The sequence below is a fragment of the Pan troglodytes genome, chromosome 2 (assembly GCF_028858775.2).
Source record: "Pan troglodytes isolate AG18354 chromosome 2, NHGRI_mPanTro3-v2.0_pri, whole genome shotgun sequence".
In the NCBI taxonomy this organism is placed as follows: Eukaryota; Metazoa; Chordata; class Mammalia; order Primates; family Hominidae; genus Pan; species Pan troglodytes.
In genome coordinates this window covers 60,627,265-60,639,588 of record NC_086015.1, presented here as the reverse complement: position 1 = coordinate 60,639,588, position 12,324 = coordinate 60,627,265, and the positions used below count along the sequence as shown (strand labels likewise).

At 40.5% G+C, this 12,324-nt stretch overlaps 1 protein-coding gene across 42 annotated transcripts in view; it reads right to left on the bottom strand.

Annotated features, from left to right (window-relative positions):
* Positions 1-12,324, bottom strand: part of CCDC66 (coiled-coil domain containing 66) — a 52,811-nt gene that overhangs the window by 642 nt on the left and 39,845 nt on the right. For 25 of the 42 annotated variants that reach the window (XM_001173553.5, XM_063806864.1, XM_063806871.1 and 22 more), the window contains 7 exons: positions 7,363-7,524; positions 5,840-5,984; positions 5,060-5,194; positions 3,510-4,003; positions 2,901-2,941; positions 1,585-1,841; positions 1,209-1,333 (listed from right to left, as the gene is read on the bottom strand). In XM_001173553.5, the coding sequence (XP_001173553.1) occupies positions 1,209-1,333; positions 1,585-1,841; positions 2,901-2,941; positions 3,510-4,003; positions 5,060-5,194; positions 5,840-5,984; positions 7,363-7,524 (1,359 nt within the window). Of the gene's footprint in view, positions 1-1,208; positions 1,334-1,584; positions 1,842-2,900; positions 2,942-3,509; positions 4,004-5,059; positions 5,213-5,839; positions 5,985-7,362; positions 7,525-12,324 lie in introns of all 42 variants that reach the window. The other 17 variants (XM_009445668.5, XM_063806860.1, XM_009445672.5 and 14 more) reach the window with 3 other exon arrangements.

The window sequence follows — 12,324 nt, the reverse complement described above, 5'->3', positions numbered from 1 at the left end:
AATCTCACTGCAAGCTCTGCCTCCCAGGTTCACACCATTCTCCTGCCTCAACCTCCCAAATGGCTGGGACTACAGGCACCCACCACCACACCTGGCTAACTAACTTTTTGTATTATTTTTAGTAGAGACAGGGTTTCACTGTGTTAGCCAGGATGGTCTTGATCTCCTGACCTCATGATCTGCCTGCCTCAGCCTCCCAAAGTGCTGGGATTACAGGCTTGAGCCACTGCTCCTGGCCAACATCCAGTATTTTATCTTCACTGTCCTAACCTTACCTTAGATGCTAACAGAAGGGTCCTGCTGAAATAACACTGGGTGCTATATTGATGGGTAAATGTGTACATCCTATTCCTTCCTCTTTATCTCACAATTTTTGTCTCCACTAAGCAAGAAGTAAACTAACAAACACTTTGTCACTCTAAAGAAATAACTTATGTAAAACTCTTAGTAACCCTGTTTGTCTTCAAATGAGTAAATAGACCAAAGTCGGGGGACAATTTTCTAGTTCTATAGAGGGAAAAACATCTGAGTCAACATTTTGAAATGCAGAGGGTATTGGTACATGACGACATGGAAAAGGGCACTTTTAAACACAGCTTACTCTTCCTCAAGTACAGAGAGTATATAGTGAATCAAAACTAACTACAGCCATTCTTTTTAAAGCCCAAGGGATGGAGCGAAGGTGTAAGGATGTTACCTGTTTGTTTTAATCAGAGAGCAAAAAGAAGTCACAATAGTTTGGGAGAAAAAGTAGTATGGTGAGTAAGGTTATGCGTATAATTTCATACTGAATTTATTACTATTTGGGATGTACGTCAATGTTCTAACACTGCCAACACGTCAATTTTTTAAAAAGCGTGGGCCACATTGCTAAGAATTTGTTAAAGCATAACTGTATTATTTTTTGTTTTAGGGCCTTATTGATGTTTTGCCGTTCCAATGTATGCATTTTTTACTCAATAAACTTGTCTTAATTTTAGAACTGTCTGATGATTTCGTACTGGAAAGAACTACTCAAAGATGGCAATGTAAAAGCAAGTCTTAGGAAAGTCCCATTTTATTTGTGTCTAACAAACATACAGGAACTGAAATATTTTTGTTAAATCCTGGGATGTACCAAAGTAACTTAAAACAACCGTTCAACAGGTTCCCCCAACCGCCCAAGCCACATAAAGAACAGACATATCTACACTTGAAAAAGCTCATACCTGTCTCAGTTCTGAAAGTCCGTTAAGGATTGCTTGCTGTCGATCCCTATTTTTCACCATGTTAGGATTAAGAAGTGGATCCCTGACACAGTCAGAATCAAATAGCTGTCGTTTTTGGCCACAGTCTAAAGCCAGATGAAAGTAAGTAACAAGTCAGTCAATTACATTAGTAAAATGACATAGCCCTGTGCTATATAATATTGTCAGGAGTCATTATAATAAATATGTATCCTAGGAAAGTACTAAGAAAAACTTAGTTCTATAAAGTTTCTTGAATATGTCTTAAGTGCAGGAATTACTAATTTGGAATTTAAAGTTGTTGGGGGTTTACAAGGGTCTTCAATTTTTACAGTTAGAATGCTTAATATTTACTTACCTTGTGAATTTTGGTACTGAGCGTCCTGGGTTGAAGGCCCAGACAATGGTGCATCGGGATCAAGGTAATAGATCTCATTTGTTCGAACATACGGAATAAAATGGGATGATTCAGAAATCCCAGATGATAATTCTGTTTGATTACTTCCTGAGATCAAATTCTCTCTCTCATAGCTACTGTTTTTTAGTGGTAAATGTAATGTATTTTGAGTTTGTTGGGTTCTGTTTTTCACTACTGGAACTGGTGATGATGGAGACCTATTTAAAAAAAAAATAGCCTTAGTAAAAAATTGTGTATTTAGATTAAGTATATCTCTTTAATCACATTTCACTTTATTTATGAGAGAAGTCTTGCTCTGTTGCCCAGGCTGGAGTGCAGTGGCACGATCTCAGCTCACTGCAACTCTCCTGCCTCAGCCTCCCAAGTAGCTGGGATTACAGGCGCACGCCACAGTGCCCAGCTAGTTTCTGTATTTTTAGTAGAGACGGGGTTCACCATGTTGGCCAGGCTGGTCTTGAACTCCTGACCTCAGGTGATCCACCTGCCTCGGCCTCCCAAAGTGCTGGGATTACAGGCGTGAGCCATATGCCTGACCCATTTCACTTTATTCTAAATGTACCTGTAACACCTTTGGGAATGTATGCATAGAAGCCTGAACTCTATAATATTGTTCCATAAAACCGGGGAAGAGAATGGTATTCATTTATGTTTTTACTAGCACTAGCTATGGTATGTGTACTGTAGCACAAGGGAGAAATTTAATTCCTAGATCCTGAGGAACACTGCTGGCTTGGTTAATCTGAGCCTACTGTTTCTCCTTAGATAATTCACCATACAATAATGTACTCACCATTTGAATGAAACTTGTTTTTAGAGCCCCATTCTGAGACAACTAAACCAGCTGGTTCATGCACAAATAAAAATTCTAATGGTTCTAAATCTCTCATTAACTGACTGAATTTCTCATTGTCCTTATCAGTCATTTCTTCCCATTCACAGCCCCCAGCCATCCCTCCTCCCAAAGCAGAATGCCTATTCTGCTAATGACATACCTGGAATATCAAAATCACTTAGTTAAGTCTAGAGATAAAAGTAAATGTTATCTACATTCCTGCCTAGGCCCAGTCCAACTTGGGCCTTCAAGCTCCTGCTAGAGTGCCACACTATCCCTTAAACCTCTAACCCTCACCTGGAAGCCACACCCTTTCTGATTGTTCTCTACATATACCATATGATGCTGTCCAGATCTTGAATCCCTTTTTTGTCCCACATAGAAAGCACTAAGTAGCTGCGGAATTAATCTGATGCATACTTACCTTTCCTTGCTGAATGAATGAATATTCAGAGGCTCTTCTCCCTAAAATATGGATAGATAAATGCAGAAAGGAATATATAGCATTTTCACATGTCCCCACAAATATTTTTAGGGCTACTTGTTGAAATAATCTGAGGGTAATATTTGAATAACAGGTACTGACTGAGCAATGGAATAGATATTTAGTTTTTTCCAGAGTCAAAACTAATCCTTGGGAGTTCCTAATCTCCCAAACCTCTGTCTATGTGGACTATAAACAAGGGTTTTAAAGGGGTATTTGAATACACAACATTCATCTATAGAAGTTGTGTAAGTGTAAAGGACTCGATAAGCATAAGGAAACCTTTTCAGCTTTGTGGGCCATATTGTTTCTGTTGCTAGTCTGGTGTGTGAAGTCAGCCACAGACAATTCATAAAAGAATGAGTTGACTATGTTTGTATAAAACTTTCCAAAAACAGGCAGCAGCCTGGATTTGCCCATGGGATATAGTTTGCTGATCCCTAATGTAAACTGAAACAGATCAGAGCAGCCTTACCAAAGCATACATATGAGAAACTGTGTTTTGAATCCAGAAACGTCAACACATCATCTAAGATGGAAGAGCTTTACCTTTTTGACTAGATGCCACCTCAACTTTGACTCCGTTTCTTGATGAGATGAATGAAAAATTTCTGGTGAAATGCCTCTGTTTTGAGAGAGGTGCCCAGGATTATTTTTTTCTACCAAATGAAGCAATTCCATCTGCCTCCTTACTTTTTTTTCTTCTCTCTGCTTTTGAAGCTGTTTAGGGTACTTTTCTGATGCTGGAATATACCTTTTAGGTGGCTTATTTATATTCCAATCAGGCCTTTTAGGATATTTCTTCATGTGTTTTGTTTGTTTCTCTATTCTTGTGAACTGATTACACTGGTCATTACACCGATTGTTTTCTTTTTCTAAGCTGGCTCCTTTATCCTGAGTTAGTTCTTGCTTGTTTTTCTTGGTGCTAAACTGTCCAATAAGTTCTGCCGAAATCTCAGGAGATGAACAATTTGTGATGTCCCTCTCCATTAATGATCCACAATGTGATTCTGCATTGGTGAATATTCCTATATTTAAGTCATCTAAAAAAAAGTTTCAAATGATTTTTAAAAATTGTAAACTTTTCAATATTAAATAATTTTCCCCAAAACATTAAACAATTATTGCCCTCTAAGACTTTTTTCTTTCATTAATTTTCAACAAAACCGAACCTCTATACTCATTAAAGAACAACCACATACTCCCAACCACTGGCAGCCACCACTCTAATTTCCATTTCTATGAACTGATAATCATGAAAAGATGCTCAACATCATCAGTCACTGGGGGAAATGCAAACCAAAACCACCTGAGATACCACTTCACAACCAGTAGAATAACAAGGGCTGGCAAGGATATAGAGAATCAGAACCCACATGCACTGATGGTGGGAATGTAAAATGGTACCACTGCTTTGGAGAAGAGTTTGGTGGTTCCTCAAAATGCTAAACATACAGTACCTGTTACTCATGACTCAGCAATTCTACTCTTCTCTCAAAAGAACTAAAAATGTACATCCACAAAAATCTATATATGAATGTTCACAGCAGCATATTCATAGCCAAAAAGTGGAAATAACCCAAATGTTCATCAACTCATGAATAAAAATGTGGTATTATAAATGTAATATTTATTCAGTGACAAACAGGAATGAAGTACTGACACATGCTACAACATGGATGAACCTTAAAACATGCTAAGAGAGAAAGAAGCCAGAGAAGACGGTTATGTGGTCTAATTCCAGTTACATGAAATGTCCACAACAGGCAAAAATATTCAGAGACAGAATGTTAACTGGAGGAGAAAAGAGAAATAGAAAGTGGCAAGTAATGGGTACAGTGTTTCTTTCTAGAGTGATCAAAATTAGAATTGATTGTGGTAATGGTTGCACCACTGAATACCAAAAAAGACTAAACTGTAGGATAAATTTTGTGGTACATGACATGTTTCAACAAAGCTGTTATCCCTTTATTTTGTAACTCTTACTGAAAACCTCAAGTTTCGTTAATTTTTGAACTTTTAAATTGAACTTAATTCTAATTGCTTTAATTATGACTTTAAGTAAATTTTAAATCAAACCACAATTTCCACACAAATACCTGTTTGCACACCAGTATCCTTCTTAGGAGAAGTCGTAGAATTCATGTATGTATTCATTTTACCACTGACTTCATCAGAATCATGTCTTGAATTTGAAATGTTAGATGCATTATATTCCATTTGTATTGTATCAACTGGCAAAGAGAAATTACCTGATAAAACAACACTTAAGGAATATTAATAAAAATTATGTATAGCAGCAACTAAATACAATAATTTTCACTTAATCAGAATGAACACTGCAATAAAAATTTTTTTACAAAAAGTTACCCACATTCCTATCAGTTACTGAATTTAGGGAGATCATTTAATAATTGTTCTCTGTAAAAAGACACAAAAAGTACACATTTTACCTATTATTTTAACATTAACACATTTTAACCTTTAGTTCTGCTTTTATTGCAATTTTCCACATAAATTAAGCATTCCTATTTATAAAATTATACTAGTTTAAAGTCTGATATTCCTACAAGAATAGTAGGTATATTAAAGGTATTAAAAATAGGCAATCATTTAGGCTGGGTGCAGTGACTCACACCTGTAATCCCAACACTTTGGGAGGCCAAGGTGGGAGAGTCATCTGAAGGCAGCAAGACCAGCCTGGGCAACAAAGCGAGATTCCATGTCTACAAAAAATATGAGGTTGCAGTGAGCTGTGATGGCACCACTGCACTCTAGCCTGTGCAACAGAATGAGTCCTTGTCTCCAAACAAAGATAAAAAGGAATTATTTACAATCATCTTCTAAAAATATTAATAAAGTTCTGGTTAAGCCCTTACCACCAAGATTTTTAATCAATCTAGAAGTGTCATGTCCCTTTTGCGCCAATTCTCGGATTCTTTGTTCTTGTTTTAGTCTCTGTGCCAGTTCCTGTGCTCGCTGCATTGTCTGGAATAGCTCATTTGTCTTGAGAGTCATGATTTCCTGTCAATATTGATGTGTTACTAAATTCAACTATTAAACATACAAAGACTTGACTATTTCCTCTCAGTAAACATTTTCTAAGCTTCTCCTATGTATCAGCCACTTGTTTAGACACTAAGGGTACAACGGTCAACAAGGCAAAGTTCCTGCCCTTTTGGAGCTTACATTTTAACATCTTTTTCTACAGCTGTATTCAATCACAAATATAACTCTTTTTACCCATTTCAAATTTATACTAAAAGTTTTCAAAGTTTTAAAAACTTTTATTACATTTAAAAATAGATTTTAAAAGGTAAACACAAGATTTATGACCATTTCTTGCGGTTCAAATGATACTTTACTGATTTCCTCATGTTACCTAGGGGTAACTGGCTCAGCCTATCAACTCAATGAAACTGGAACCCAGACCATGTGTCCCTTTACCAGCCAATTTTGGAGTGAAGGTTGCCAAGTGGGAAAACTGCAGCAAAAGGCAAGAAAATGTTTAAAGTACTCTACACTTTAAAACTTTAGCAAGTGAGTATTTTTGTTAGGTTAGCTCAAATATGGTACCACCACCATACATACCTATCTTGTCTGCACCACTTAGGGTTCTCCTAGCCAACTAGGTATCTACTTTTTAAAAAGGCCATTTAACACAGAGATCTCTAACAGTCACAAATTGTATCATCAATCCCAGCCAATTATTCTGCAAATGTATGTTCCTAAGTGGATAATGATAGGCCAATCATTTCTCTTAACATACCTAGAATAATTATTGATATAATAATTATTGCTTAGAAATGAAGCAAAGAAACTAGGAGTAGATAAAAATGAAGCACATAGGTAACTTGCTTTGTGCTGTAATAATTCATCTTGACCTCCTCAACAGAAAAAAGCCAAACCAATATAACATTTGAGAACTGTATCATGTGAAATAATAAAACTTTCTCAAGCTTCTCTCTTTGCTAACTTTATGTGAAGGTCTGACATTTCCATACATAGCTTCACAATTCAAAATAATAGAAATGTTCAACTTCTGGTTATTTTTCCTTTAAAAACATATCCATTTTTATTCTAAAATGTTACAATTAGGAGGCCAAGCATGGTAGCTCACACCTGTAATACCAACACTTTAGGAGGCTGAGGTGGGAGGATCGCTTGAACATAGTGAGACCCTGTCTCCACAGACCAACAAAAAAATTAGCCAAATGTGTTGGTACGTGCCTGTAGTCCCCGCTACTGAGGAGACCAAGGTGGAAGGACAACTTGTGCCCAGAGGTCAAGACTGCAGTGAGCTATGATTGCACCACTGCACTCCAACCTGGGCAAAAGAGTGAGACCCTGTCTCAAAAACACAAACAAAAACCAAAGTTACAATTAGAATGTAAATACCTACTTCCTTTTGTTTTTGCTTAAGTATGTCTTCTTCATACTGTTTCTGCATCTCTTCACGTTCCTGTGCTAAGCGAAGCTCCTCTTCTTGTTCTTCCTTCTTTCTTTGCTCTTCCTCCAGTTGTTTCTTCCTGCGCTTCTCTTCTACCTGGGCAGTGATGGCTTTCTAGTCATAAGCAATCACGTAAATCATTGTCAAAAATAAAAATCTAAGCAGGAGGGAATTCAAGATGGCTGACTAGATACATTCAGTGCTCACCTCTTCCACAGAGGGGAACCAAAATAATGAGTAGACAATCATACTTCACGTAGATCTAACAGAGAACAGTGGAATTCAACATGACAGGAAGCATCAAAAGCAAGGAAGAAAGCAAAGCCGCCTGTCTTGACAGGATTAGCTAGGAGTCTACAGAGGCTGCCTAATTGGAGGAAAAGGAAAGTGAGCAATCCCCAGCAATCCACATGCCCATCAAGGACTCCTACAATCCTAACCATCAGACAGCCCCTTGACTCTTGTGGGTCTCAAGACTAACAGGGCGTTACCTGGAGACCACATGAAAGCACTGCTCAAGAGGGAGCTCACACTAGGCTCCACAAACACCCAAGACCGAAGGAACTGCAGCATGGCACTATTTTGAGAGCCCAGTCCCTAGTGGACCTGCATCTTGCTCTGGGGCCCAACAGCCCCTGCATCTCCACATCCCTAGAGCCCCACTGACATTCACCATCTGCAAGAGCAACCCACTGAAAGCAAACCCACCCTCCCTAGTAGCAGAGCTACAATGCAGCTGCTACTGCCCCAACCTAAGCATTCTGCTGGTGGCCTGGGAAATCATCCCACCCCTGCCTACAACAGCCAGCACTGCACACAACACCTTGGGAACCCGGGGGCAGGTCTGCCCAGCCTTGCTGCATCTCCACCAGTAACCAAGCACATTGGTCCAGGGACCTGGGGACTGCCCTGCCCAGGACACCACCATTGGCACCTGAGCACTCCTCCTAGAGTATGGGCCAAATCAACCTGCCATTACCATCACAGCTGGCACCCACCCACATATGCCACCTGCAAGTCTGGGGACTGGCCCACGCAGCCCATTATAGCCACCGCCAACACCACCACTGGCTGCTTGGATCCCAGAGGGTTGTCCCACTACTACTACTGCCATTGCCCATGTTTGCTGCCCAGTGGCTTGAAAACCTACTCACCCACCGAACCCACTGCCACCATTCTCAGCACCTGAGCAAGCCATCTAGAAGCCCAATAATTGGCCTGGCTTGACCTGCTACCACTGATGCCAGTGTATACAGCCCTGGGGCCCAAGGACAGGCATGCTCAGCCTACTGCTAGCATCCTGCAACCTAACGACTGGTCCATTTGGTGTCCCCGTTCACAACAAAACTTTACCACAGCCTCCACGAACAACTGCACCCTAAGCCACCAAGGAAATTACAGATACCACAGATACTGTTTTCGGCCAAAAAAAAGCCTATAGAGACTACACTACTGCACATACCCAGAATCAAAGCCAAAGTGCCTACCCAACCACCATCATAGATATGAAAGCAAATTCAAAAAATTGGAAGAAGTGATCGTTATACCAGATACGCAGATATCAAGGTGCAGAATATGTAAAAAAGCAAGGAAATATGAGTTGAGGACCATGGCAGATGGGAGGCAGGACTAGATTGCAGCTCCAGACACAGCAGCATGTGGAGGCTTGCATTGTGAATTTTAGCTATAGATCAACTGCAAGAACAGACCAGCAATCCTGAGGACCCTCTGAAGAAAGCAGACTGCTGCTGCAGGAGCTGGGAGACACCCCAAATACTGTGAGTGACCCAACTGTGGAAGTGGGAAAGGGAGACCCTCCTCTCCCGAACACAGACTCCCACTGGAGAAGCTGAAAGTCTGTTTGCGGGAGAAGCTCCCGACTTTACCTGGGACTGAGTCAAGTTAGAGAGCGGAGCCCAGTGAAATACATGGGTACAGGAAGTAGCAGAAAGACACTGGGAGCTCGTGGGATCCCCAAGGATCCCTGCCTGGCACCACAGGGGTCCATCAGGAGGGTGGCCAGAGGAGCAGGGGTTAAAACTCCACAGGGAGAATTACTTCTCTAGATGAACTTTGTAACAACTTGAACAGGGCAAGAAGCTTCCTTGCCAGAACTGGGCGTGGGGGGTAGGGGGTGGGCATGAATTGGGCTTGCAGACTCCACAGGTGGGGGAAGAACTAAAGCCGTTTTCTTTTGCAGCTGGGAGGTCTTCTTTCATAGCTGGGCCCTATAACTGGAAACAGACTCGGGGGATGTTGCAGGCGTTTGAGGGGGTGGGGGGACACAGTGAAAGTGAGACTGGCCCTTTGGTTTGTGTGGGAGTTGGGTGAGGCCTGTGACTGCTGGCTTTCCCCCACTTCCCTGACAACCTGCATGACTCAGCACAGGCAGCCATAATCCTCCTAGGTACACTACTCCAGTGACCTGGGAATCTCATCCCCGTCCCCCACAGCAGCCACAGCAAGACCCACCCAAGGAGAGCCTGACCTCAGACACACCTAGCCCCGCCCCCACCTGGTGGTCCTTCTCTATCCACCCTGGTATCGGAAGACAAAAGACATATAATCTTGAGAGTTCTAGGGCCCTCGCCATGGCTGGTCCCTCTCCACACTACTACAGCTGATGCTTTCTGGAAAGCACCACCTCCTGGCAGGAGGCCAACCAGCACAAAAATAGAGCATTAAACCATCAAAGCTAAGGAGTCCCATGGAGTCCACTGCATCCTCCACCACCTCCACCAGAACAGGCACTGGTATCCACGGCTGAGAGAGCCACAGACAGTTCACATAAGCACTCTGTGCAGACAACTCCCAGCACCAGCCCGGAGCCAAGTAGACTCACTGGGTGGCTGGACCCAGAAGACAGACAATAATCACTGCAGTTAGGCTCACAGGAAGCAACATCCACAGGAAAAGGGGGAAGCGTAATACATAGGGAACACCCTGTGGGACAAAAAAATCTGAACAACAGTCTTCAGCCCTAGACAATCCCTCTGACAGAGCCTACCCAAATAAGAAGGAACCAGAAAACCAACTGTGGTAATATAACAAAACAAGGCTCGTCAACACCCCCCCAAAAATCACACTACTTCACCAGCAATGGATCTAAACCAAAAAGAAATCCCTGATTTACCTGAAAAAGAATTCAGGAGGTTAGTTATTATGCTAATCAGAGAGGGACCAGAGAAAGGCGAAGCCCAATGCAAGGAAATCAGAAAAATGATACAAGAAGTAAAGGGAGAAATATTCAGTGAAATAGATAGCTTAAAGAAAAAACCAAAAATTCAGGAAACTTTGGACACACTTTTAGAAATGTGAAATGCTCTGGTAAGTCTCAGCAACAGAATTGAACAAGGAGAAGAAAGAAATTCAGAGCTCGAAGAAAGTGGACACGCTTTTAGAAATACGAAATGCTCTGGAAAGTCTCAGCAATAGAATTGAACAAGTAGAAGAAAGAAATTCAGAGCTCGAATGACCAAACCTAAGAATAATTGGTGTTCCTGAGGGAGAAGACAATTCTAAAAGCTTGCAAAACATATTTAGGGGAATAATTGAGGAAAACTTCCCTGGCCTTGCTAAAGACCTAGACATGCATACACAAGAAGCACAAAGAACACCTGGGAAATTCAACACAAAAAGATCTCTGCCTAGGCACAGTGTCATCGGGTTATCCAAAGTGAAGACGAAGGAAAGAATCTTAAGAGCTGTGAGACAGAAGCACCAGGTAACCTATAAAGGAAAACCTATCAGATTAACAGCAGATTTCTCAGCAGAAACCCTACAAGCTAGAAGAGATTGGGGCCCTATCTTCAGCCTCCTCAAACAAAATAATTATCAGCCAAATTTTGTATTTGGCAAAACTAAGCATCATATAGTCATTTTCAGACAAATGCTGAGAGAATTCGCCATTACCAAGCCACCACTAAAAGAACTGCTAAAAGGAGCTCTAAATCTTGAAACAAATCCTGGAAACACATCAAAACAGAATCTCTTTAAAACATAAATCACACAGGAGGACCTATAAAACAAAAATACAAGTTAAAAAACAAAAACAAAAAACAAATCCAAAGTACACAAGCAACAAACAGCATGATGAATGCAACAGTACCTCACATTTCAATATTAACATTGAATGTAAATGGCCTAAAGGCTCCACTTAAAAGATACAGAACTGCAGAATGGATAAGAACTTACCAACCATCTGCCCTCTTAGGAGACTCACCTAAACTTTAAGTTTATGTGAGTGGAAAAACACATTTCATGCAAATGGACACCAAAAGCAAACAGGATAGCTATTCTTATATCAGACAAAACAAACTTTAAAGCAACAGTGGTTAAAAGAGACAAAGAGCGACATTACATAATAGTAAAAGGCCTGGTCCAACAGGAGAACATCACAATCCTAAACATATATGCACCTAACACTGTAGCTCCCAAACTTGTAATTACTAATAGACCTAAGAAATGAGATAGACAGCAACACCATAATAGTGGAGGACTTCAATACTCCACTGACTAGACAGGTCATCAAGACAGAAAGTCAACAAAGAAACAATGGATTTAAACTATACCCTGGAACAAATGGACCTAACAGATATATACAGAACATTTAGTCTAACAACCACAGAATACACATTCTATTCAAAAGCACATGGAACTTTCTCCAAAATAGACTATATGATAGGCCATAAAACAAGCCTCAATAAATTTAAGAAAACTGAAATTATATCAAGCACTCTCTCAGACCACAGTGGAATAAAAGTGGAAATTAACTCCAAAAGGAACCTTCAAAACCACACAAATACAAGGAAATTAAATAAATTGCCCCTGAATGAGCACTGGGCCAAAAATGAAATCAAGATGAAAATTTAAAAATTCTTTGAACTGAACGACAGTAATGACACAACCTATCAA